The 27,054-nt window shown below is 45.7% G+C and overlaps 1 protein-coding gene and 1 pseudogene across 1 annotated transcript in view; one reads left to right on the top strand and one right to left on the bottom strand.

Annotated features, from left to right (window-relative positions):
- The window catches only part of LOC146189627 (uncharacterized), a 105,578-nt gene extending 83,418 nt beyond the window's left edge, over positions 1–22,160 (bottom strand). Inside the window, exon 1 of the mRNA XM_084605309.1 lies at positions 21,988–22,160. Within this exon, the coding sequence (XP_084461435.1) occupies positions 21,988–22,160 (173 nt within the window). The remainder of the gene's footprint in view (positions 1–21,987) is intronic.
- Positions 22,161–24,188: 2,028 nt separating this feature from the next.
- The window catches only part of LOC146189626 (uncharacterized), a 31,829-nt pseudogene continuing 28,963 nt past the window's right edge, over positions 24,189–27,054 (top strand).

Genomic DNA, 27,054 nt, shown 5'->3' with positions numbered 1-27,054 from the left:
ACTGAATTCGTCTGATCAACGGGTTAGTCACTTTGTAAACGAGTTTCTCCTTGCTGTTTGCTCTTGTGCTATTTATGACGGAAGCAAACAATTACTTTACTAGTCATCGCCCCGCCGGGGTGGCGCAGTGGTAAGACGCCCGACTACTGTGCCGGAGTTCCCGGGTTCGAACCCGACCACGGCGGCTGCGTTTCGATGGAGACGAAACGAAGAGGCGTCGTGTGCTGTGCGATGTCAGCGCACGTTAAAGATCCCCAGGTGGTCGAAATTACTCCGTAGCCCTCCACTACGGCTCCTCTTTCTCTCTTTCCACTTTCATTCCCACCTTCCTCCCTTCCCTTACGGCGCGGTTCGGGTGTCCACAGAGCAAGTGTGACAGTTACTGCGTCTTTCCCTTCCTGTGAACCAATTTAACTTTATTTAACTTTACTAGTCATCCAATATTATGATAACAATTGGTTCAAAGGAAGGAGAAGGCGCAGTATCTATCCCACTTGTTTCTGTGGACACCTGAATCGTGTCATGAGGGAACGGAGGAAGATTGGAGGGAAAGTGAATAGAGAGACAGTGGAGACGTAGTGGAGGGCTACGGAATAACTTAGACCACCTGTAGGTCTTTGACGTAGACTAACATCGGGGACGGAGGGAGGTAGAGACAGAAGAGTCGTAGTGGAGGGCTACGAAATAATTTCGACCACCTGGGGATCTTTAACGTACACTAACATCGGGGACCGTGATAGGTGGTGAATAGGGGCTGTTTCTGGCCCTACGGGGCTGGGAGTGGTAGGTCAGCGCCGCTTGAGGCGGGGGCTAGCCAGCCACCGAACTTTTATCTGTTGTAGGCCGTCATTGCACCCGCCACCCGGTGGTGGGCGACGACTTTTGCGGCGCGCGTCATTCGCTCCTTATTCTTTTTCTTCTCTACTTTCTCTCTTTTGTCCGCACGAGGCAGCGGAGGTGGCTCAGCTACGGAGCCAGCAACAGGCCTGTGTATTTTCTTTTCCTTCGTACGGCCACAACAACAACAAGACATCGCACAGTAGGTCGACGCCTCTTCGTTTCGTCTCCATCGGAACGTAGCCTCCGCGATCGGGATGGAACCCGGGTACTCCGTCCGGCACAGCAGTCGAAGGTCCTCCTACTGCACCACCATTGCTGGGCACCCCGTATATTGTTGTTTGCTGTTTAGAACCCTTAAACATGAATCCCTATTCCATCCTCAATACATACTCTTCGCCGCCACCTGAAGGGAAAACGCAACTATGCGTTAAATAGATCTCTATGCGAAAAACAAATTTAAGCAAACGCATTCATATGTGTGATAAAAGTTGCGCATTCGCTATTGAATAATTTGTATTTCACGAATTACAGCGAGATATTAACCAGGAAGACATTGAACGCTTCACTACTTCCGTCTACGAATGCACTCTTCCCGTTCGAGCTATAAGGGAGTGCCGTTGAGTGCTTCGGGTGGACTGGTATCGCTTATGGGACCCCACAAAACGAGTCCAACGCTTACGGTCCGAGACGTCGGCGAGATCGCGGCCGAAGAACGCCCCTCCGCCTTCATTTGCGCACGGGTAAATTCGCAGAACTATACTCGTTGCCATGGTACCAGACGCGTCGGTTGCGGAGCGCGAAAACAGAACCATTACTAATCAAGAGGACTCTTCGAGGAGACACCTGGAATGCTGGGGGCACATTTTCTTCGCGATACACGCGCGTGGTTAGATGGCGCACGCACGCACACACCCGCTCCGCACCGGTCGACTCATATTTCTTTGTCTCCGATGACGACTCATCGTGATCGCATACTCTCAGGTGGACTCCTTCGGTCCGGCTAACGCCGGCTTCTAGAGCGTGTAGGGGCGGTCAATAAACAGCGGCCGGTTTTCACTGCGTGGCACCGTCTCCCTCACTCTCTCCCCCAGCACGGCGTTTAATCAATCGCACGACGACAAAGGGGTCCCGTAATCGATTTTAATATTACCGTCGCACGCCCGGCATACGCGTTAGACGAGGGGCGTTTCGGGGAGGGGAAAATATATGGTGCGATCGACACTGTGCCAAAGCAAATCTTTGCCCTTTCGAAGAAAACGAGGAAAGCAAAGAGCGTCTACAATCTAAAAATTCTATCCACCCGGCCATCGGTCCAAAAAAAGGCCGATTTGGAAACAGGTGCATGAAATGTTTCACGAGGTAGTCGCCATTGAGAAAAGTGAGCCGTGGGTTAAAAAGAGTTGCGCCATCCGCGAGCATCGCCAAGCCACTTGAACTATCCCGCTTGTCTTACAGCACTGCGAGTGTATTAGGAGGCGGCTGTTTTGGAGATAACGCCGCAATTCCGCAGTCTGGGCACAATAAAACCGGACACGAGCAGAGCGGCTGTATGGGATGTTGCAGCTGAGCGAAGCGGGAAAATGGAAAACGAGAGAAGATGACTGCTATACGAAGCGATGACGCTGCTGCGCTCCGCCTAACGACCAGCGCAGCTTAAAGTACTTTGGATAAGTTGCATTACATTATAGTACCTATTACGACGTCGCCGCGGGCACGACCGAGAAGATGACGATCGTTGTACTCTCTCCGTAAGCTCCGTATTTCGAGGGTGGTATATTCATCTCTAAAATCTGACTAGTTAGACATTTTAGCTTGGGGTATATGGTGGCAGGGAAGCAGGCTGGGTGATATGAATAAAGACTCATAAAATGCGCTTGTAACGATGTCGTAGCGATGATGAAGAAGATCAATTTTTTGCGTAAACGTGAAGTGGGCACCACTGGTAAGATTACTTGCATCCCAGTGATGTTCATGATTGCTGAAAGCTAGTTTTAGTAAATGTACTGCAAGTTTCAGTACATTGGACTTGGTAGGAAGAGTCCAGTAATTTTTTCTATCCCTAGCGGGGGCGACTTGCTCTCAAATGTCCCATTTTCCGACAGCGCTTGCTCATACAAAAATAAAAAAAGACAGTGGCGCCAACTGTCCTCGCCGTTTCGAGAAATTTACGACCTGCAGGACCGCACGTAGATATGAATGAGGCGTTTAGGATGGAATATACTCCGCGTACCCTTTCCGACCAATAAAGCAAGACTGCCCCGCGGGTGCCTCGTGTGGATGCGACAACCACTGCTTGCCAAGCGTGCAATAACGTGTCTCCATTTTGCAAGAAGCTTCAGGCTAAGAAAAACTAGACAGTCTGCGAATACGGCTTGACGCGTGGGGCTCGCGGATAAAATTCATGATTGCTGTCATTCAGTAAACGGTTTGGAGGTATATGAGAGCAGCATAGCGTGAGAGAAACACACAGTTTGCTGACTCTACTCATGAAAATGAGATATCCGATTTTCGCGAAGGCAGTTGCTCAGAAAGCAAAAGCCATGCAAGCCATCTATCCTTTTTTTTTTTCTGAAAAGGGTTAATTTCTTTAAAACACTTTCATGGTAGTTACACCGGGTTAGTCGGATAATTTGTGCGATATTTCTCCTCCAGCCTGCGTTTTCGCTCTGTACAAATTGATGTTATAGATTTTTCTGTGCGATGACCTGAATTGGGCTGATCTCTACGGGCAACCTTGAATACGCCACGTAATAGGATGTACGTATTTCAATATCCGCCGCGCGTTCGGTGAAGGAAAAATTATTCGAACCAGTCACGATCACATCACACAATTAACGATCGAAGCTGTCACGAGCAATCATCAGTAGAGCTCACAAATGAGGTTTCTCTTAGGCAGGGAAGTGAAGTCTGCTTATAATGACTGCAGTTTTGTCAAATGCTTCGTTATTACGGTCTTGGGCTGCGCTGCAGCTAAATATGTATCACAGCAATGGCATCACGCCTAGGATACAAGAAGAAACGTTTAGGTATACCTCGTTCAGTTAGTGCGAACGAGGAACTGCCATAAGCTCGGCCTTGTAACTGAAAAATTCTCTTGGGAGTAGATACTGAAGAGCGTCTACCCCACTCCCATAGAATACCCACTCTACCATGAAAGACCGTGGTGAGTAAAGAAATCGACAGAAAATGCGGGATGCATGGACGCATGCACTGCCATCAAAACCACTTACGAAACTGTTTGAACGCAAGGTGCGGCCATAAAAATGCATGCCTTGACAGGCGGCGCTTGTGGTGGTGTGGAAAGCACTGTAAACTTGGTGTTATTGGCCTCCTATGCGAAAGCCGGGCTGCGACCAGTACCTGCCATTTGTCAATGGCACGTCTATCGAGCCGCTAGGAGGAGGAGGAGGAAGATGAGGAGGAAAGGCAGGGAGGTTAACCCGTAAAAGGAACCGGTTCGCTACCCTGCACTGGGGGTAAGCGGATATAAAAGTTGTGAGAGGGATGGGTGAATTTAGTACAGTCACATCACAGACATGTCACATCACGTCACAGTCATATCACGTAACGTAACAGCAAATTCATAGCCTTTCGATTAGGCCTGTGCTTTTCATAAAGCGGAGCAGTGCCTGAGAGGCCTTCACCGCAAATGTTCGCCGTGGCCAGGGACATAAAATGACTTTCTAGACATGCCGACCGACGAGATACGATGCGCATGCTACACACAAAAAGAAGATTCTTTGATGAAGAACGATACCCCCCCCCCCCCCCCCCTTTTTTGCTCATGGTGAATATCTCGCGTCTGCGAGATGTTTTCGGGAGTGGTATCAGCGAGATGTGTTTGTGAGACGTCGCAAATTGTACGGACGTCAACACGTTTTCCCGGTAAGGACGTCTCAATAGGCTCTGACGACGAAGCCAAAAAACAGAAAGTAATGAAATTATAAAGAGTAGACAAACACGCAAGATGGAAGAAGAAGAGAAGGGGTAGACAGAATAGGAAGCAGAGAAAAAGGAGGAAAGGATTGCGTCGTTAAACTCTTAAGCGAATCTAAGCGCACTCGTGTGATTGTTTTGTTCAAAAGGTACCATTATGCACAGATTTTAGGATGGCGGATGACGTTCCATTTGTTAACCTACTGGTGTATTGAATTCTACTATTACACGGCGGATATACACGGCAGTCGAGCTCGTTTTGCGGACTACCGCCTCCTTCGATGACCAACAGTGGCTTTCTGCACCTGCGGCCGGATGCAATGATCAAACTTTGAGGCAGAGCATGGACATCATCCACGTGCTCAATGTGTCCCGACTGCAGCGCGCCTCAAGGCCATGGATGCTGATAGCAGTTGACACACCAGGTGTCGGCGACTTTGTTAACAGCCGCGGAAGTGCTTAAAAACGCATGGTCTGAAATAGTTGGAGAGCAAGTCCTGATATGTCTTCGGGGAGCAAGGCTGAAAGACCCTGGTACGGTAGAGGACGCTGTCGATCATCGAGCAAGCGTGAATTTCTGGCAACAACTGGTTCAAGCTGATGTCACCTGGTGATACCGGCAACACTGAGTCATATTCGGACAATGCCAAGTGCAAGAACTCACCGACTACCACTAATATGATCATGAAGACGTTGACAGGAGGTCCTTCCAACATGAATTGCCGTGAGCCATTTAACGATGATTAGTATGCTACATCGCGTAAAGCATTTTCATGGCAGCAATGGTTGTCGCGAAAGTGCAGGACCGCTTGGGAGAGGTTGGAAAGAGCTATGGGTGAGTCCATTTCGATAAAGCAGACGTGTATAACTGGCTAGTTTTTAAAATAAACGCTATGTTTAGATTGCTTACACGTTGTCCTTGTAAGAAGTGAACTCTGCTTAGAAAGAGCCTAGAATGCAACGAAGCAAAATGTATTACCTTTAGGTCCGCGGTCACAGGGGCTAAAAGGTCAACATTTGAACAGTTGCACCCATGTTGGTAAAATTTTAAAGACTGCTTATCTTCCTATTATTAGAATATATTCTAAATTTCATCCCATTGGCACAAATAGAAAAAAAAAAAGGTGTAGCTATCATAATGCGCAATTAAGAGTCTCCGCTTTGAAAAACTATCGTTTCAAAACTATTGAGGTACTAACCGTGTGTATATAGATAACTCCTAGACAGTTGATTGTGCAGGATAAGCCCTATTGCGGATTATTTATGATGCTTTTGTAAATATCACAGCCTTTTAAAAAAGGGAACTTCATTTTTTTCGTTGTCATTATATGTCACATATTTGATACCTTTCTAACTTAGAGAATGATTAGGAATTCAAAAGTGCCTTATCTTGTTCCTACCAACATTTTACACCGACACCACCTTGAAAACAGCTTTTTGGCGAAAGAGTTTGCAAATGGTGTCAGTCCAGTTCAGTCGTTCAGTCGTGTCCGACTCTTCGTGACCCTATGGACCATGTCACGCCACGCTTTCCGGTCTCTCACTATCTTCCTAACATCACATAACTTCATCTGCAGTGCCTCGAGGATGCCATCTAACAATCGCGTTCGCTGCCTACCCCTTGACCGGCGACCCTCAACCTTTCCCAACATCAAATCTTTCTCCAGCGACTCCTCTCTTCTCATCAGATGACCAAAGTAGCTGAGCTTTAACTTTAGAATTTGACCCTCCAATCAGCAGTCAGGGTTTATGGTCGACAATATCGACTGATTTGATCTTCTGGCAGTCCAAGGAACTCTCAAAAGTATTCGCCAGCACCGCAATTCAAACGCGTCAATTCTTCGGCGGTCAGCCTTTTTCACAGTCCAACTCTCGCATCCATACATCACAACTGGAAAGACCATAGCACGAGTTATACGGATCTTGGTTGGCAGACTAATGTCTCTGCTCTTTACTAGGCGGTCAAGGCTAACCATTGCTCTCTTTCCCAGAAGCAGGCGTCTCCTAATTTCATGGCTGCAGTCTCCTTCCGGAATAATCTTGGAGCCCAAGAACAGAAAATTTGTCACAGCTTCCACTTGTTCATTTATGCTCCAGGACTTGATAGGGCAAGACGCCATGATCCTTGTCTTTTTAATGTTCAGTCTAAGCCCAAACTTCTCACTCTCTTCTTGTACGCGCATCAGAAGTCTCTTGAGTTCCACTTCACTTTCTGCCATTAAAGTGGTATCATCCGCTTTAAGTGGTATCATCCATCTAAATGGTATGCAAATGGTGTGCTCTTATGCAAAAAGTGCGAACTGAAAAAATAATTTCGAACATTTCAGAACATGCTATTCAAATAGATGGCCTAAATCAATTAATAAAACTGGCCTGGTGCATACGTTGGACCGTCCTTTTTAACTGGGATCTGATCTGTGGCGATCGATTTCTTCGAGTTGCCTCTTTTTTTCAGCTTTACAGCTCTTCAGCGCCGTTTTCTGCACTTTTATTTCTCCGGTTCTTCGAGCACTTTGATTATCCAGGCTCCCAGTAGCTGTGAAAACAGTGTTCGATGGTTACGTGTGGCGTTTTAGTAAATCCAAGCTCCTATTTCTGTTTACCAGGCCATCGACTGTTTCCACGGCCCAAAATTTGCCGTTTCTTTCTGTTTTTCTTTTTAATTGTGTGCTGCACTGTCGATAGTAGGTTCTTTTTGGATAGAGAGCGCGAAATACACGCACTCTAACTTGTGGCTACACTCCACGCTCAGTTTCTTGCCCGCTATGCTGCTACGTCTTGAAATCAGCTTTCATAGGCGCTTTCCGTGGTGAGTTACCCCATCTCGAAAAAAGCATGATTTTTTTAATTTTCCACCGCACACATGACAATCAAATTTCGTGAGCATTTTCTTTAATATATGCACAATTCAAAACAACAAAAATTTAAAAGTGTTGTTTTTGATGAAAATTGCGTCTTTAGCCCCGCATGCCTCCCTAAAGTTGGCTAGAATGCACCCTTGATTTCATACCTTGCTCAAAACAAAGTTTAGATTTGACTTCCCGGATTTTACTATTTTATTGCTGTGTTGATCATTAATTCTGAAATGCTCTATATGGGAACTAACACAAGGAGATACAAGAAAAAAATTACGAGGGACTTTAGCGACTAAAGTAGTGAAAGGCGAAAGCCTGAATGCCGCATTCTGCTACGCAACTGGCACTAGTTAGTAATGAATAAAAGTCAGCCTTAAGGTAAACAATTATCATTTAGTCAATATTCAGGTAATTTATGAATAGCTCAATTATAATTATTACATAGGTTATAATTGAATCGCACGCTCAGTTGCTAATTACAATAATTATTATTTAATTATTAATTAGTAATTGGTCGTTGATTGACATAAGGACATATAAGGAACGTATTCGCGCATACTGTGGTGGTGCTCTGCAATTGGTCGAGACCTCTATGACGTCATCCCGCCTCGGCCAATCAGAGCCGCCGCAAACGCGGGACACATTTTGCCCATGACAGCATGAGCCATTAAAGACTCTCGCCTTAATATAAAGTGGTAGTCAATTAAGAAAGTCTGAAAACTCTTCGGAGTTACCTTTCACATCTTTTTACTATGCTTCATGCGATGCACGCCCTCTGAGATAGTGTTCTTCAGCTGGCTTCTTTCCAGCATCTTCTTTACTCGTCGAATATTGTGTGCAGTCTTCATCAAGGGAAGCACGCGAGCGGCGAAAACCCAGTCGAGTTTCTCCGAACGAATGAGCTCTGTTTGCGCAAAAATTAAAACGTCTGACTTGATTAACAATCGGCTGCGACCTCGTTTTGTTTGCGTGCGTCGTATCGCGCACATAGGAACAGGTACTCACGAACACGGCTCGTCAGGCCCCTACCGCTGCAGGGCGTCTTTATCTTAAATAAACACGGTCTAAATTAAACTATTGTGACACCATGCTGTGATGTGCCAAATAGAGAGCTTCAGCAAGTCTTTAGCGAATTTAGTTTTTACAAGGATTGAAAGACAATGTAAGCGAGGTACAATTATCACTTCGAAAACAGCAGGGGTCACGAGAATGCCAGCCCGTCACGTTCCACACACAAAAAAAGAAAAAAAAAACGCGCCTAGAAGACAAACAGTGACATTTGAAAACACACGCAACGCAGAAGGCGAGGGATAGAAATGAGTACTCAAGGCAAAAAAATTTGTCTGGGGCTTAGTTAACGTGAAGCCTGAATATCTCGAAGCGAAAAGCTTCGGTGATGCTGCTGGCACTGGCGGCTAGAAGCCGCTTTTGAGCATATTGTAGTCGTTGCTTAGCGAGACGCTTCTCTCGTTGCTCGGGTGTTTCACTAGCTCGTTTGGATCTGGTCCTTTCATTATTCATTTGCAACAGATATTCCCGAACTTTCACCATCTTGGCTACTCTCAGCTGACATCGCCGAACGTCACTGTTCAGCTTCCTTTTCAAGCCGTTTAGCGAGACGTGCCTCTCGTACTTCTGGCGTTTCAGACTCGGCTTTGCTGCGTCGTTTAGCGAGACGTTCTTCTCGTTGTTCGGGTGTCTCGGATGCTCGTTGAGCTTTCAGTCTTTCATTTCTTTGCTCCTTTTCAGCCATCTCCCGTGGTAGCACTTCTGTATCGGTAGTATTACTCTCTTCTCCTTCCATGTTGAATGCACACGCGTATTCTCTGGCAAGCGGTTATATAGCCGGCCTCCACGATAAACACGCACTTGCGGCAAACGTCAAACGAGGACGCATAGCGCATGGCAGCGTCCATCTACGCCGCGCGTGACGTCACGCGCGGCAGCGGCGAGAGGTCAGGTGACGGAGTCGGCGGCGGCCACCTGCGCCGTGCGTGACGTCACTCGTGCTCCAACATACGCCGGCTCACACGAAGCGCGGTGTTGACTAGCGTAGTGAAGCTTTTCGCTTCAAAAAGCACTGACTTCTAGCTTACGGTATTCACATGAACTTATAGGCACGCACGTGCACGCCAGAAGGTTCGCAGGTAATTAGGAGGAGGACCTTGGCAGATCGTGTAGACAGAGCAGGCACTTACAATAGTTATTTAGGTGAAGATGAGGAATTCTCCGGCGCTATCTGTGGCAGCTTTGCTTTTATTGAAACGAATAAAGAAGGGCCTAAGAGAATTTACGGCACCCAAATGGAACAAGAAAAAGGTTTTTGTTTTTGCATCTATGTCGCAGTCTCAATGAATTTTAAAGCTACATTCACAGCAGTCTATATAGTAAACAGAACACGGCAATCCGTTCAGATTGAAATCGCTCGTTACTAATTGGACATGATGAAGAATTATTTGTTCCCGTCAGAGAACACTTGCGCCTACTTTCATCGGGCGCGGTTTCAAATAAACATCACGTAAAAACGTTGCAGGGCAAGAGCGCACTCCGCTCACATTCGCGCGCTCCTGTGCATGGTGAGAAATGAGGCCCATTACAGGTTCGAAGTCCAAGTTCACCTGAAGTGTAATACATCCCAGCACCTGGAAACCTGTGAATAGGAACGCCGCGAAGGAGAGCGGAAGGGCGACATTCTGTGGCTCTGATATCATCGTATTGCAGTCTGATTAAATCGCTCATTATCTCGCTCAATTTCCCATGGTTAAGCATCTCTTATAGGGAAGCTGCCAAAAAAAAAAAAGCACTTCTCGAAGAATATCGGCCCTTGTACGTATCAGGGGATGGCTATGAATAATATAGATGCGGAAAATATGAGCGTTGAAAGAACTAGTGAATCCAGCTTTTTACAGCTCCCTTATGCTGCAAACGTTAGCAGCGTATTGACCTGCCCCTTATCTACCCAGATAAGCCCTTTTCAGGGCCAGTCAAGTAGTCCTCCCAAAAATCTGCTGCACAATATTTGGGCGGCAAAGCACAGACCTGTCGGTTTCAGAAGGACTACACTCACCTGCTCCACTTAACAGCTTAGCGTTCCCGAAATATAACCTTTTAACTTCTATGGCGGCCAAAATTAGCGCCCTAAAAAGATAAAGAAACTAAGAAATAAATTTAACGTTGTAACGCTGTTGATAAACATTAGACAGAGCTGTACCTCTCTCCTTTAATTCAGTTGTGGCTTAAATTACGTGAACATTCCCGCTGTGCACTTATATCTGTGCGCGTACGGGAGAGCAATACGGAAGTGTCACTGAAACGATGCAGAAACCATTGCTTCCACCTCGCGGAAGCCACGAAACCACGAAAAGGAAAGGATAAAATAATGTTGCTTCTAGGATTACGTTTAATCATTAATGCATTCGACTCGCTCCGGTGCTTGTAGCTTGGCAATTAGGTGAACAGCGGCCAACACCGGCGCGGAATAGGAGCGCGTGGGTGGGTGCTTGCTGTCGCTGACGTCACGTGACCTGGTTCGTCTATAGACTTACGCCAAAGCTCGATGCCCGCTTTTTCTCCAGAATAAAACTCTTAAGCCTCTATATTAAAAAAAAAAACAATTTTTTTCTTAGCAAGAATTTCTCGTAAGTCACAAATTTTCAATATTATAATTTACATTACGCTCTCTGCATTTGTACACGCGCAGAATAAAATCAACACTACAGTGCAGTACGTCCTTTTTAAATTGAAAAAGCATCGCCTCGCTGACGCTGAACGCTATTTTTACAGTGTCTGATTTACAATTCATGACTCAAATTCCTTTCCTTTTTCTTTCTCTATGCTGATCGGGTCCCAGTCACCTTATTTCATTTCTAGTTTTTGTCTCAAAATTCAATTTTCTTGCCATCGCCTGAAGGCCCTCCTTTTCCGCCTTTCTTGGTCATCGCCCGCATCCTTGGCCAATCCCCCACTGGTGTCTGCGAGCCGTTATCCTCCTGACGCCGACAGCCATAACAACGACGCAGCCTAACGGGCGCAATGAATGCGTAACGCTACAAAAGCGCCCAGCAGCGCAGCCCGAAAAAGAAATGTAATAAAAAGGAACTAGGGGATAAAAATGTTAAGAGCAAGCGGACGAGTCGCGCCGGCCGTAAAAGGGCGCAAAGAGCACTCTGAGCGAAAGGGCGCCGGAGAATCGATTCTGCCCCGCGGGCCACCTCTTCCTCTCTCTCCCCGGTTCCCTCGCTTCCCTATCCCGGTTCTTGCACGGCCAAGCAGGCTGCTTCTTCGCTGCACGTTTCACAGCGCGGCCAAGCGGGAAATGAAGGAAACGTACAAAGAGACCAAGCTATAGCACAAGAAAAACCACGCCAGGCTCCCGAGCACGTTCGCTCAACTCGCCCTGTAGAATTCCCTTCCCAGGCACTACACCACGACTGTGCATGGTTAGAACGGTGCAGCGGTTTGGAGATTTCGAGTACCGCGGAGGCGTTGGCCAGTGCGACAGCGAGTGATTGCACCATGGTTTAACGGCACTTGAAGACGTGCAAATATGAAAAACACACAGTACATGTCTTTGTGTTGCATGTATTTCGTACTTTCCGGCGTAGGTAAATCGTGAATCAGTGCCAACTAGCGAAAATCGAATATCCAATTAACTGATTTTGCCAGGCGGAAAATGTCGCTCAGAACTCGCCTGGCGCAATGACTGTCCCCAAATTCACAGGTTAGCAGACTGTCACGACACCTACCGCGCGAATATGAACTGATCAGCTTTACCTGAGATGCACATAAAATGTAGGAACCTCGACTTTAAAAAGGGCCTGTGCAATCGTTACTTCGAACACGAAACTGGATGTTGCGATCCGCTTTGCAGCGTCGTCTGCTTCAGTTCCCGAGAGCAGACGACGGAGTTGCAACGCCTGTATTATGGACGAACACTGTGCTCTGGATTACGCGCAGCCTTGGATGACGCTGGGGCAAGCTTCTATTGCACTGCACGGTTCTACTGGGGCCCGGGTTAACCTTTTCCCGCAGACCGAACCCGAGCCTCGCTGCCGCTGTGCGCTCGGGCAAAATCGCCCCCCCCCCCCTGTGCAACGTCGGGCGGCGCCACAGAGACGCAGGGTCAAGTGTGAAGGAACTCTCCGGGGGAAGAAGCGCATTTTCTTCCAGTTTGTCGTCGTAAGGGATCGAAGTGCTATTTCCTTTTTTCCTCCCATCAATGACGCAAGCAAGAGTGCAAAAGGAAAAAAAAATCAAAAGCTTCATCACAAAAAAAAATGCTCTGAAAACGACGCCCTCTAGTGGAGTTCGAACGGTTTCACAAACGTTGAGGATTAAACTCCATCAAGCAAGCCAAACGTACCTTTTAGTATGTGTTTCTTAAGCTTTTTAAGTAGTCATATTCGAATAGCACTTTTTCCGAACAAGATTATGCAAGAAGAATTAGCAAGAAGAATTAGCAAGAAGAATTAGCAAGAAGAAGAAGAAGTATAGAGCCCAGGGGTCTGCGTTTGAGCTATTTCGTGCTTCTTGCAATGAACTTTTGAATCTCATAATGGTAACAACATGTTTTTGTTCTACCCACTCCAATGGGAATAATCTTCACTAATGCTAAATCAGGTCCATTACAAGGCTCAGAAGCAGGCTCCCTGGGCTCTATACTTTTGACAAAGGCTGTACTTGCATGGTTATATACGAACTACGCATTACAATACGTGAACCATGTGGAAAGTACATGAAAAAGATGTGAATACTAGGAAGAAGGCACTGACAACATAAAGACTTTCGGATATTTTTCCTCACGATATGAGATTATATTCTCATACTTTCATATGATCGGCTCGTATTGAAATATTCATCAGGTCTGAGAAGGAAACCTCATTGTGTGGCTACCTTAGTCAAAGATTGTGTTTTGGACTTACGCCTAAAACACGCCATATAGATGGTAATTAAGCTTAACCACATTAATTCGAAACGCGGGCAGATTTGTCTGAAAACAGGCGAGTAAAAGAAAAAAAAATGGCTACAGCTTGGCTAGTGTAAGACTGGTTATGCAAACGAACAATTTGTTATTTTATACTGTTTTGCTAAACCAGGTTAGACCCGCATATATAAATAACCTAGTTTACGGAGCGTAAGCTCCATTAAGCATTGTCAGACATGTTTTGCTGTAGTTTAACTCCTCCATGCCTCTCTTCGAACCTAAAGGAAACGCAGCCGAAGCACTGGTTCCAGAGCGCGACTTCTCCGTGGCTGTATGCGAACCTTAACGACACCACAACCGGGTCTAGATGACATGCAATTGGTGTCGAATACATTTTGAAGACTGGGGTCTCAAGGGTTGACCAGGGGAATGGTGGACGTGGATGGAAAGGGTAGACAGGGGACTGCAAGGCTGGGTGACATTGTGTCAGGTCAGTCGCGTATTTTTCGAGATATCAGTTCAGTTCAGTCGTTCAGTCGTGTCCGACTCTTCGTGAGCCTATTGACCATGTCACGCCACGCTTTCCGGTCTCTCACTATCTTCCTAACATCACATAACTTCATCTGCAGTGCCCCGAGGATGCCATCTAACCATCGCGTTCGCTGCCTACCCCTTCTCCGGCAACCCTCAACCTTTCCCAACATCAAATCTTTCTCCAGCGACTCCCTCTCTTCTCATCAGATGACCAAAGTAGCTGAGCTTTAACTTTAGAATTTGACCCTCCAATGAGCAGTCAGGGTTTATGGTCGACAATATTGACTGATTTGATCTTCTGGCAGTCCAAGGAACTCTCAAGAGTCTTCGCCAGCACCACAATCCAAACGCGTCAATTCTTCGGCGGTCAGCCTTTTTCACAGTCCAACTCTCGCATCCATACATCACAACTGGAAAGACCATAGCACGAGTTATACGGATCTTGGTTGGCAGACTAATGTCTCTGCTCTTCGAACCTAAAGGAAACGCAGCCGAAGCACTGGTTCCAGAGCGCGACTTCTCCGTGGTTGTGTGCGAACCTTAACGACACCACAACCGGGTCTGTCGCAAATAAAATTTTCCAGTTGTGTGAAGAAGAAGAAGAAGAAGAAGAAGAAGAAGAAGAAGAAGAAGAAGAAGAAGAAGAAGAAGAAGAAGAAGAAGAAGAAGAAGAAGAAGAAGAAGAAGAAGAAGAAGAAGAAGAAGAAGAAGAAGAAGAAGAAGAAGAAGAAGAAGAAGAAGAAGAAGAAGAAGAAGAAGAAGAAGAAGAAGAAGAAGAAGAAGAAGAAGAAGAAGAAGAAGAAGAAGAAGAAGCCGCAGGTTTCCGAAGTACAAGAAGCGAAGCAGCAAAAAAAAGAAGAAAGAAGCCTCGCCAGCTCCCCGCCGAAGAAGCACGGCGCTGGCTCCACGCGCTGTACCTTATAGGTCAGATTCCCCAGCGCAGTATGAAACATAAGAAACTTCAATCACCGCCTGATTAAGGACAATCTCCCTTGAGGGCATGCGCCATTTGTATGAGGGTAACAACAACCAGACGCTGAAGACCTTGGCTTGACGAGGCCACTAAACCTTTCTCTGTAAAATACACCTTTGAAGCTCTTAACAGCATATTTCAAGAAGTACCCAAATTAAGTAAAAGTTAAGACAAAAGTTAACGGAGCACGCTCTTAAACCCTCTAACGATTCCGCCATGTTGCCTCACTGAAACTGTGAGCTACAGTAGTAAGTTATCTCTGGTAGTAAACACTAGTGCGGTTTTATAGACAAAAAAAAAAATTCTTTTCTAGCAATAAAAGCGTGATTTAGAGCGGGAAAGCGTGCTCCTTCTTCTGATTCCCATGCTTACAGCTTTTAACGCGACAGTTTTAAAGGCCTTGTTTTCCAGTTAATCCGGTGTCGGCGTTGCCGATGACGTGCGCGAGAAATCACACGCACACCTGTGACAGGCGCAAGCTGGCAGATTCCATGGTTGAACACTGATTAGTCGGCGGTTTGTATGACATCATATGTTGTCCTTTGAGATGCGATGGTGAAATCAGGATCTAATCTTCAAGGGCCTTCGGATCGTTAGTTAAGACGCTCTTTCCTAAGACTATCCTTACTTAAAAAATTGTATGAGGCAATAACCTTACAGTTTCTCACACAGTCTCATACACATGCAAGTCACATATAATTGCGTAAGATCTCATAGTTTCTTGTACAATAACAAAAATTATGGAAGATATTTTATGATAATGATGTGCACCGTATGAGAGTCTATGTGATTTGATGAGATTGTGTGAGGTTATTGCCATGTAGAACGTTTCGTTCGGCTTGGCTAAAGCGTTGCTTTACAACTTCCTCGGGTGGACTTTCATATAATGTGGCAGCTTGCGGGCTGTATGCTAATTAGCATATGCCAGATAATAGTGGCGGAAATTACGGGATTAGTGATTGGTTGAGTGGGAAATGGAATAAACTATCAGTCCACCCAAGTTTTTATTTTGTTTACGCTTATGGTATTACGAGCGAATAAATTTTACGCACCGCGGGCCCAAAAATAGAAAGGCCGAACCCAGCCGCGGTGGCGCCGCAGTTAAGGTACCCGACTACTCCCGGAGTACCTTTGTTCGAACCCGACCGCTAGCGACTGCGTTTTGATGGAGGGAAAACGGAGAGGCGTCCGTGTGCTGTGCGTTGTCAGTCATGCATGTACTCCTGGTTCGAAATTACTTCGTAGCCCTCCACTTTAATGCCTATTTCTCTCTTTCCATTAGGGTCTGTTTCATCGCTTGTTATCCTACACAAGCGCAAGAAAAAAAAATGGATCCGGAGGGTGGTCACTTACCAGCTCAGTTGCTTGAATTAATGGAAAACACAAAGCTCCGCCAGAAAATCTGCGCGTGGGAATGAAACGTAAGACAAAACAACAACGGCTGTGCAAACCTTACGCATTCATTATTTATTCGAACCTAACTGTACACCAACCAATTGCGCTGGCGTTAAATAACTAAGTGCACATCTATACAGCGAAAAAAAAGAAAGAAAAAACTGCCTTGTTTTGTTTTTCTCCGTGGCTCTCCCAAGTACAGGTACGGTGTACCTTTTTTTTTTTCTTTTTTTGCTTCGCCTCGCATAGCAATGGCTCTGTCGTGTCGCACACGGCATCCACCCCACAGTGGAGAACGCAATTCACCCTAATCAAAGGTCAGCGAGAGACACGGCACCAAAACCGCGTGTATGTTCGTGACGGCTTGTTTGCCACCATTATTCACGCGCTCTTCCGTGAAGGGGAGAACGGAAACAAACAGGGGTGAAAGACGCCGACGCACCAGAAGCGCTGTCGCCGGACGATAAAGTCACGTTCGCCGTCGGCCAACCGTGAAGCGCCCTCAGCGGCCCCTGGGGTCAAGTGTGAAAGAACTGTACGTGCTGATGTTTTCCACCTAATCGGTCGCTCTCATAACGATCCCACGGCGACTGCGGCTAATGACTCCCGGGTGCCTCTTCGCCTAATGAACCTGCACGCTTCTGGGAGGAAAATACAAGACTCGTTAATTCGTTTTATTTCATCTGTATGGGAAGGAAGTGAGGATGAGCGTACACTTTATGAAACGGCAGCTGTTATGAGCACTCTTCACGGTTTTGCAGCCCTGGCGTAACATGAATGAGCGCTAGACGGAAAGCTAAGTGGGTACACCGCGACTCTGATTGGTCAGTGTGTAGTGAGGTCACGCCTGGCGTCAACAAAACGCACAAAGCTGAGTGAACAGAACACAGTGAAGTCACTAGACAAATCAGAGTGGCGTAACGCGCAATCTAACACAGGAAACAAGCGGTGAGGGAATAAATAGTTGCTGAACAGCATATTGCAATATATCTAATAGAGTGCGATGAGGGGCTAGTTCGTAAGGCACTATGGAAAAATAGAACTGCGCCGAAAGGACGTCCTTTTGGCGCAGTTCTGTTTATAAATATAGCAATAAACTCTTGCTGAATGTCCCATCACAAAGTAGTAGGCGCCATCCGAGTTTTCTGCTATTTTATTTGATATTCACCCAATCAGACTTTGATACACATATCAGTGTGCTGGACTATAGGTTTCTACACCCAATCTTCCTGATCGCCCGTAATTATCTAGAGCTTTGCTTACGCTAGTCTTAAGCTCTCGTTAGGACTCATAAAAATGGGCCTTTCCTGACGTCATTTCGCGATCACTTTCATAATCTGCTAATAGCGATGCGATCAGCAAAAAAGAAAACGCACGATCGTAAAGACTTCCCTTCACCCAGTCTAGTTATCGAAATGCGCTTGTCGTAGAATTAGGTCTGAATATGTGTAGAACGAGCACAGAATAAACACGGAATAGTTTGTAAATGTGGCAAACTTATGACAAAAATAATATGCGCTGTGTGATAAATCTTATACGAAAAGAAAAATAAGGTTGAGTGCACTGTCTAAGAACATATTTAGGTTAAATAAATACATTCAGCGCTAGGAACTACTTTATATTTTATTAACTTCACATTGTTGCTCAGAAACATTCGCAGGACGTCCTGCTGGTGACTCGTGAGTTCGTGCAGTGTGGCTCCTTGCGTATCAGTGCGTCAAGTGTAGTTGACGAGAGGCAAAATTTTACGCACTATCAGCCAGTGAATGCAACATCACCACGTTGTTTTTTTTTTTTTTTTCATTAGTGCTTGTGGTAGAACACGCCAACGTTAGTTTGAAAAGTAACTAAAATGTGCTAATAATTACTTTGTTAAATTCCGTAAGTGTTTTGTAATAATTCAGCCACACTACAGACTGGTCACACTATATCATGACTTACATCACTATTACAACCCAAAGTGTTGTAAAGCACGTTAAAAAAATGGCACTGGCTTAGCTCGGCTATGCCAAGATATACGTAGCGTTAACTAAATTCAGCTGGTGGCTACTACGCAACAGAGGAGCACAGCTGGACACTCGCCGGCGCCAGTGCGTCTTGCCGCAGCTAAGACGTCACTCCTCTGGAATGCGCAGACCGGCGAGGCGTGCGCGCGGCGGTCGCGGAGTGCGCGGGCAGCGTCATACTTTGCTACTACGCAACGGATGCGCACAGCTGGGCACGCGCCGACGCTAGTGCATCTGCTGCAGCTAAGACGTCACTCCGCTGGAATGCGCAGACCGGCGAGGCGCGCAGCTCCGGCGCGCCAGCTGCGCCGGAGCACGCGCCAGCCGTGTGACGTCACTGCTCCTTCATGTATGCGCAGCACGGCTCTCCAGGAACCATGAGAAACTGATCAACTTCGGTTAGTGTCGCTAACGCTACAAAATTGTCGACAATTGCGATGCTCCATAGTGTGCGATTCCAGCGTAGCTGTTCAGGTATTTAAGCTTTGCGACAAGTGGAAGAATTTTAAACAGACATGTTTCTGTACATGTGCAGTTATAGCCTACTTTAAACTCCGTTCCTGACTGTCATAAAGGAGGCGCCGTCCTTTGCTATTCATTTAATGAACACTTTCGAAATATCTCCCTTTATTATCTCGCACATCATCTCAAACACGCATAGCATTCAGTCGTAAACTACTAGGTTATGTAAAAGACTACTCAACATATATATAAAGCCACGAGTTAACTAACCGTTCCAGCGGCCTTGCACGGCCTAAAGGTTGGGTGTCTGACTCAGGATCCAAGTACCTTGAGTCCATTTTTAACCTCACCTTCCCGTTGGCAGCAACTATCATCCATGTTACCAGCTAAGCAATGCGCATTAGCCGCCGCCAACCGAATGCGACCTTTCTCGTCAGCCTCCGCCATACCTTCCACCTTACGTTGTCACCTTACGGTCTTCTGCCGCTGCCTTCCTCATTCTGCGGCCATATCCGCCTCCTCCACCTTTAACTCTCGCCATGATGCGGGGCGCATTACTGCCATCTTGCCAAAACCACCTGTTCACCGTCATGTTGTCCATTCTTCAGCTCTCATGGTCATATAACATCCTGCTTCCACCTCAGCCTCCTTCCATCTTTTTCCAAACCAGCACTATTCGCATTTCTCCGCTCTCACCAGATAACTAATTTAGGCCGCCCGTTGCAACCCACCCTCTCTTTCTCTTCCTACTGCCATAAAATCGGGGAGGGGATCTCCCTCCCTCTTCACACTGTGCCATCTGGTTAGGTTAAAGACGCCGTAGTGGAGGATTCCGAAAATTTTGACAACCAAGGGTTCTTTGACGTGTAGTTACACCGCACACGCCTTGCTATTCGCCTCCATCGAAAAGCGGCCTCCGCTGCCGAGATTCCATCCCACATCCTCGGACACAATAGATCGAGCGCCCTAACTACTGAACCCCGCGGCGGAGTATACACTGTGCAATCTGATAGTCTTCGCAAGCTGCATTTCGCTCTGCTTCTATAGCCTGTTTTCGTGGGCAAAGAGAAAATCAGCGGTGGTCCCTTGTTCCTCCTCTCTCTGGCTGGGGCGGGAGCTGAGAGGAAATATGGCAACGGCCACGTGAAAGCAGTCTATATGTGCCACGGCTGAGTCTACTGCGATGACGACTGCACCGCCAACGACAACGGGCAATTCAGGAACGGGCGCTTGAACAGCACTTCAATGTAAAACCGTTAGTTTGACTGCATACAAAGGAATGCACTTGGAATTGCGACAGCTCACATATATATATCGGGGATTACTGTATATCTCATCGTAGAAGTAACTGAGAAAATGGAGTCGAAAATTCTGCCTGGCTTTGTAGTCACGTATAGAAGCTTTAATGGCGAAAATAGCAAACCTGGCTTCTAACAAAAGCAATTTAAGTAGTTATTACGTGCATTTGTTGACAAATATTAAGTTCTTCCGAGTGTTGGTAACGTTAGTGAACTGTTAGACAGGAAAGGTCTACAAGGGCAGGGGCTACATTACAAATTGCAGGGGAATGTAAATAATTTACAGCAATTTACTCGTTTTAAAGCTGTTTCCGAGGACAAAATGGCAATAACCTGTGTTCCTTCTGCTTGACCGACATCTTCCTGCAGGTCGGATAAAAGCAGCGAAGTTGGGAGCGATGGGTGAATTTACCCTAAATACGAATACATTTGCCTTGCTGGTCTTTCGTTTTGGGAAGAACAAAAAATATTCAGAAGTATTATAGCTAGACTCAAGGCGAATGTGCGAGAATTAATAGGCTCATACAGCAGAAAAGCGTCCACAAAAAGTGTATACAAAAAATGTCTATTCTCACTGCCGAAATTGGCCTCTCGTGACCCTCAAAAGTCTACTTCGTCCGATTCCGTTGGACCAAAATTTGTGTCCAACGTAATATTTCGATGGCTAACTGAGTGGTGCCTTCCAAATTCAGGTGGGCTACCCCGAATATATGGTATGTCTAAGTATTCTTTGCACGCGGGAGTCAGTGCGCACATTTGGAATTTTCGGCAAAGTGACGAGTAAGATTTAGACACGGGTTCGGTGCAGGGGACCCTTATCCGTATTTAATTAAACATCAGTCTCAGTGAAACGACGCTGAGCCCCTGTGCATGCTTTATAATAGTTCTCTAGTTAATGGCAGACGGTGCAAAGTGTGGATGAAAGCTATTTGTTTTATGAAATTGAGTGATTTCCAGCTGAGATGTGCAGCAGGGATTAAGCGAAGGGTGGCTCCACTGAGCGAGCAGTCTCAAAATGCAGGCGCCAGTTTATCAAGCTTCGAAGTAATTGTTAAGAAAGCTTTGGTGCTGCGCAGTAAGGTCACACGAGAAAAGTGGTACGGGTAAGGGCCTGAGATCCGCATCTCAAGTTAAATCTTAGGCTAACAGCCTCCACCCTCTGCTGAGGTTGTATAGAACTCGGATGTCTTACTTGCGTGTCTCATAACTGCAACACATTTCAGCATTTATTGTTGGCGTGGTCGGCAACCACGCCTCGGCATACTGGGTACAGTAGATGGCGTACCACTGAAGTGTAGCTGAGCTGTGACTGTAGACGAGCAGCACTTGTCAAGCTCAGTTTACCAATAATTTCTGGCACTTTCTTAGCTGTTTAATTCAGGCTTTAAACTGTTGTGTTCTGCCCGAAGAGGATCAAAAAGCGGTAATGACTCTGTGCGAATATTTTGCGGTGTCGTAATGGTAGGGTTAAGAACACGACAAAAAAAAAAGGTAGAGATTTAATGACTCACCGACTTCTACAAGCATTGCAAATCTTTCTAACAATTAGTACTTCATATTGTTAAGAGTTGCCAGATTCTGTCTATAAGTTCTAATGTCATCATGAGAGTGGTCATGTGCTATAACGGTTGAAGTCACGCAATATTGAGAGATTGCACGTATACATTGCCAAATAAATAGTCTGTATTTGCTACATTTGGTCGTCCCGGTGTCTAAGGCAATGCCATTTTTCACCCTATTGAATCTATGCTAAATTCAACCTTACGGGTCGTTGTGTTTCTTGCGCAGGCGGGCAGGGGGGGCGGTCGGCGGCTGGTGCGACGGTGGCGCCACCTGGTCTCCGCCGGCGACTCCACTCTGGTTGGCCGCCGCCGAAGGATCCGCTTCGAGGCGCTGCAGGGCCGACTCAACGCCAGCAGCGACACTCGTGCTGGCCATCGTGAGTGACCATGCCGTCATCCCAAAATGTGCTCGACCAGAAATGAGTGAACTGTGTGCAAGGGCTTGTTCCTTTGGTGCTAACTGCAGCACCACGATCTATTAGTTGCTTTAAGAGCAGCCATTAAAGTTCCGCACTAATTAAGCGCAAACGTTTCAAAAGTCCATGTTATTCTCAGCATGAACTATCTGCTTGTCTCGTGCCAAGTGCTGTATTTAGCGTCATTTTACCGATATCAGGCTTGCTAGATTACTTGATTACTGATTGCAATGGGTGTTCTGCGGTATAAATTAAAGGTCATTAAAAATTTGCACCATGAGCCTTTTTTCTGTTTTCTGAGTTCTATGCCTTTTCATAAGGCAATTAGCAAGGATTAACAAGAGCAAACAATCAATGCCAAATTGCGGTCGAAATGAGTTAGCATTCGACACATTCTTCTGCGTTTTATTCCAAGTGTTTAAGCACAGTTCAGTTCAGTTCAGGCGTTCAGTCATGTCCGACTCTTCGTGACCCTATGGACCATGTCACGCCACGCTTTCCGGTCTCTCACTATCTTCTTAACATCACATAGCTTCATCTGCAATGCCTCGAGAATGCCATCTAACCATCGCGTTCGCTGCCTACCCCTTCTCCCGCCTATCACCCATAAACATTACCACCGATTCGTCTTCCTTCTCTTCCTTGTTAGAAAAAAACATGGAAAAAGCTAGGGATACACCTTCTTCCACCCTGTGGTGTATAACTATCACCCCTTGATACGGACAGGCGGACAGATGTTTTAGAAAGTATAGAAACCTGATGCTAGTACATTAAAATATACTGTCACTAAAGCCCCAGAAAATAACAGTTTTAATGCAAATCTCTGAAATTTAAGAGTTATAATCAGTAACGCAACGCTTCGAGAAAAAAAAAAGAACACACTGGGAAAGCGCTGACACCTAATATACATAGAGCAGTCGATTATCTGCTATTATGGTGTGAAAGCGATAAGCGTAACAGTGTACAAACCGACTGTCAGGGATTGCCGGACGACAGGAAAGAAACGACCGTGCTTTCTGGAGCACTCGATGCCTGTTACGTTAACGCTTGCTAGAAAAAACTAGCATCAAGTAGATCCTGGTTTGCGTCTGCAGTCTTGTACCCATTAAAACTTGAAAACTTGAAAATTCTCTCTCCACAGTATTTTATTTGAACCGCAAAAGGATAAAAATGCAAAACAAGAAAGCCTGAAGGATCATCTTGAGGAAATATAAGCGCGAACAGAGACGACGGACGAGGAAGTACACAACACAAGCGCTGTTGTGCACTTCCTCGTCCATCGTCTCTGTTCGCGCTGTCTATTTCCTCAAGATGAACATAACCTAAGTAGTCCAACTTGCCACCCTGAAGGATTCCGTGAAGGAAAATAAACATACCGCTAAGTCTTATTCTGATGGAAACATAGCCCCACTCGCCACTTTCAGACGCTTGCGAAATTAGTTAGTTTCCATAAAATGCTTGTCACGAGTGCCTCCGTGCTGGTACTAGAATGCTTGCGTTAAGTTGGTCTCAAACTAGGGGGAATAAGCAGCCTACATAGTCAATTTAATGCTTCTCATATACTATATCTCAAACCATTACGTAAACAGATCTGTTAGAGACAAGAAATAAAAGAAGACAGATCTTGACTGCGATACTAAAGGAAGAGGCCGCAAACGCACACTTTCCAAGCCACCATTTCTAATTCTCCGGGCAACCTTGAAGCAGCACTTTTTCCTTGTTTAATCTTATAATTATCTGTCTCTACTTCCTCCCCTAGAGAAGCAACAGCGTGCCACGGCTTAAGATACGAACAGCGAGGAGATCGCCGATTTCCGGAAGGGTGAGCAGTCACTTTTCAGGCACTCAACATGATCAGGGGCTGTGCTTAAGGTTCACATAATTCCGCCGTTTTGCTTGATTCCCGGTTGATAAATCACTCAACTACTAGCGTATCTCACGTTTATTAAATCGAAAAGAAAAGTTTGTAGACCTTGTTTCAAGCCGTCATGTTTCTTTTACAGAACCATGAGTCCAGCCGTGATTCATCAGAGTCTGCAAGCAGCACCTGTTCCACGCGAAGAAGGTAATAAGAGCACATATCCCGCGTCCCCTTTCATCTTATAGATATGTATTGTACACCTCTAAATATAACCATCAAGTACAACCTAGCTTCATATGCAGGCCTATTTTAAATGAAAAATGCTTTCAGTACTTCATAATTATGTACATTAGCATTTCTGTTAATTATAGATCTTCTATGTCACAGGTCTGTGCCTCAATAAAAACCCAATTTAGGGCAGAGTGTAATAGAGAAGGTTATGCGACACAATGATCAACAGCGCTCCACATCAACACAGGGGATGACATCAAGTGGAAAATCATTGCTTTCACAATTTTTAATCATTACAAGGAAATTCAGCGGACGAGATCAATACTTCCTTTTGCGCTGAGAAAAGTAGAGAAATCGGTATGTCGGAAATTTGCAGGAACATTTTGGCCTATTTTTGTAGCTAGCCGGGTTTGTGTGAAAGGATCGAAGGCTTCAAATCAACTCGAGGCCTAGAGAGAGCCGATAATCCGTTATCCAGCAAAATCTTATCTCCTCAACATGCCCCAGAAAATGTGAGAACTATTTTGAATTTTGACATCCAGTTGTACATTAGTGCCCAGTTTTTTCCATGGCGCTTCTTTACAGTAGCGCCCTAAGTTATGACCGGAGAGCGCTCGCCACTGACAATATTAACTTCGTGTGCAAGCTCCACATAGTAATTTGTATACATGGCGCTTGAATCGTATTTCAGAGATCCACGACACTGGGCGTGAAATAAATTTAGACTCCATTCTCCACAGAAGCGCTTCAGGAACACGTAGCATAAAATGTTTTGTAACAGTAACGTAGAGTAAACTTTAGTAAATTAGTAGGGACTAATTACTCAGTGACAACCACTCAAACACAGTCATACACAACAGTAGAACGCCCCTTTCCCCGTGATTTCTACTCTTCCTTTTCAAGGTAACGGCACACAAGATTTAGCGGATCAATCCAAATGTGACTGCGTGACCATAGGAATCGCATGAACTACTCGGGATCCAATTGTCGTGACAAATATAGGTTCCGTCCTTATCTACAAAGTGTCCCCGCCGGGGTGGCGCAGTGGTTACGGCGCTCTACTACTGTTCCCAAGGACGTGGGATCGAATCCCGGCCTCGGCGGCCGCTTTTCGATGGAGGCGAAAAGCAAGGCGCCCGTGTGCTGTGCGATGTCAGTGCACGTTAAAGAACCCCAGGTGGTCGAAATTTTCGGAGTCCTCCACTACGGCCTCTCTCATAGCCTAAGTCGCTTTGGGACGTTAAACCCCACAAACCAACCAAACCAAACCAACCTTATCTACAAAGTGCTACCCACGTTGGAGCTCTTGCCAATTCAGCCATGACACGTGGTCTGGTGACGTCATACAGCATGCCCTGCCAATCAGTGTCTAGGCATGTAACTTTCTAACTACCCCCTACTGGAGGCATGCTTGTATATACGCCGTACAAATCAACAATGACCGAAAGCGAAATGGGGATAAGACCTCCACTGACAGGCAAAAACATAAGAAACGTGGAATTATAGAAATGGAATACTCGGGCCAGAAATAACAATAATAGCACGTCACTCTTTTCACTGCTGCGCGTGGCGGGTTTCCGATGAATCGCCAGAGCGCTTGCCATAGATCTTAAGTAGTGGAACTCTTTTTTCACGACGCGATCTCCCTTAAAGTCGACTCAAAGAGCGCGTCATTCGTCTTGTGCAGAAACAGGGCGATGAGGTCGGAGTGGGCCAGCTCGTCGACCAGAGCTCATCAGACGCTGTCGGAGACAAGTAGGAAGGAGTTCGAACCAACGACCAATCCGCCAGTGACAACCACCGGCTATGCCATGGTAAGTCATTCGACATTGAATCCGACAGCTAAACAACGGTGGCACCGGGCACTCGAATTCTTCTTCTTTTTTTTTTTTTTTTTTTTTTCAATTCGATAACTCCCACCCGGTGACATCTGGCGCGGAATTAAAACAGTCCGCCTGCATTGACAGGACTATAGCACAGAGGGACGCAAGAAGACCTCGCAGTCCTCTGCGCTTTTGAGCTGTTTTCTGAAAAAGCCCTAATGGTCAGTGCGAAAGGCAAGAGTATGTTCGAAATTACAGCACATAAGTATTCAATTATGTTATTTTTGATGAGTACTGCCGGCTGCCTTCTGGTAGTCACACTGCATAAATATTGCGATATAATTACAAAATTACTAGAAAAGGGAATTATAGCAAGATTATTACAAATCTGTTAATACAAACCAGGAGCAATGCAAACAAATTACCCAACGTCAATGTACGGAAGAGAACAAAGAATAAGAAAATGCGCTGCACACTACACTCTCTACTCAGACTCATGCGACGAAATAGTGGTCAAAAATAAAGATGCTGATAACACCATACTGCTAAATGTCACATGGCAGCCAGTTCGACTCGAAAATGGTGTGTGGAAAGAAGAAAACAAACAAGCTTTAATTCTGCAATTCCATGCCAAAGGAATCTTCCGAAGATTGTTTTTGGGATTGTACGTTGTATTTATTTTCATTTGCTAATAATCTTAGTTTTTGTTTGTTATGAGCAATATTAAACATAATTTTAGCCTGTATACTCTGCTATGCCTTTCTGGCGTGGAAATCTGTTTAGCAAATCACGTACTGAGACCTACCTGCCTTATCTAAGCGTAATAAATAAATGATAACTAATTGAAGGCGAATGATTGTCGTTCTGAAATGCATGTACAAAGCAAACGAGCATCGTGCATAATAATATTAATAATATTATCGTTAATGATTTGTTCTG

The sequence above is a fragment of the Amblyomma maculatum genome, chromosome 5 (assembly GCF_055883805.1).
Source record: "Amblyomma maculatum isolate TAMU_Amacu chromosome 5, ASM5588380v1, whole genome shotgun sequence".
NCBI classification, from domain to species: Eukaryota; Metazoa; Arthropoda; class Arachnida; order Ixodida; family Ixodidae; genus Amblyomma; species Amblyomma maculatum.
The sequence above is the reverse complement of the archived record's forward strand: the minus strand, read 5'-3'. Positions and strand labels throughout refer to the sequence as shown.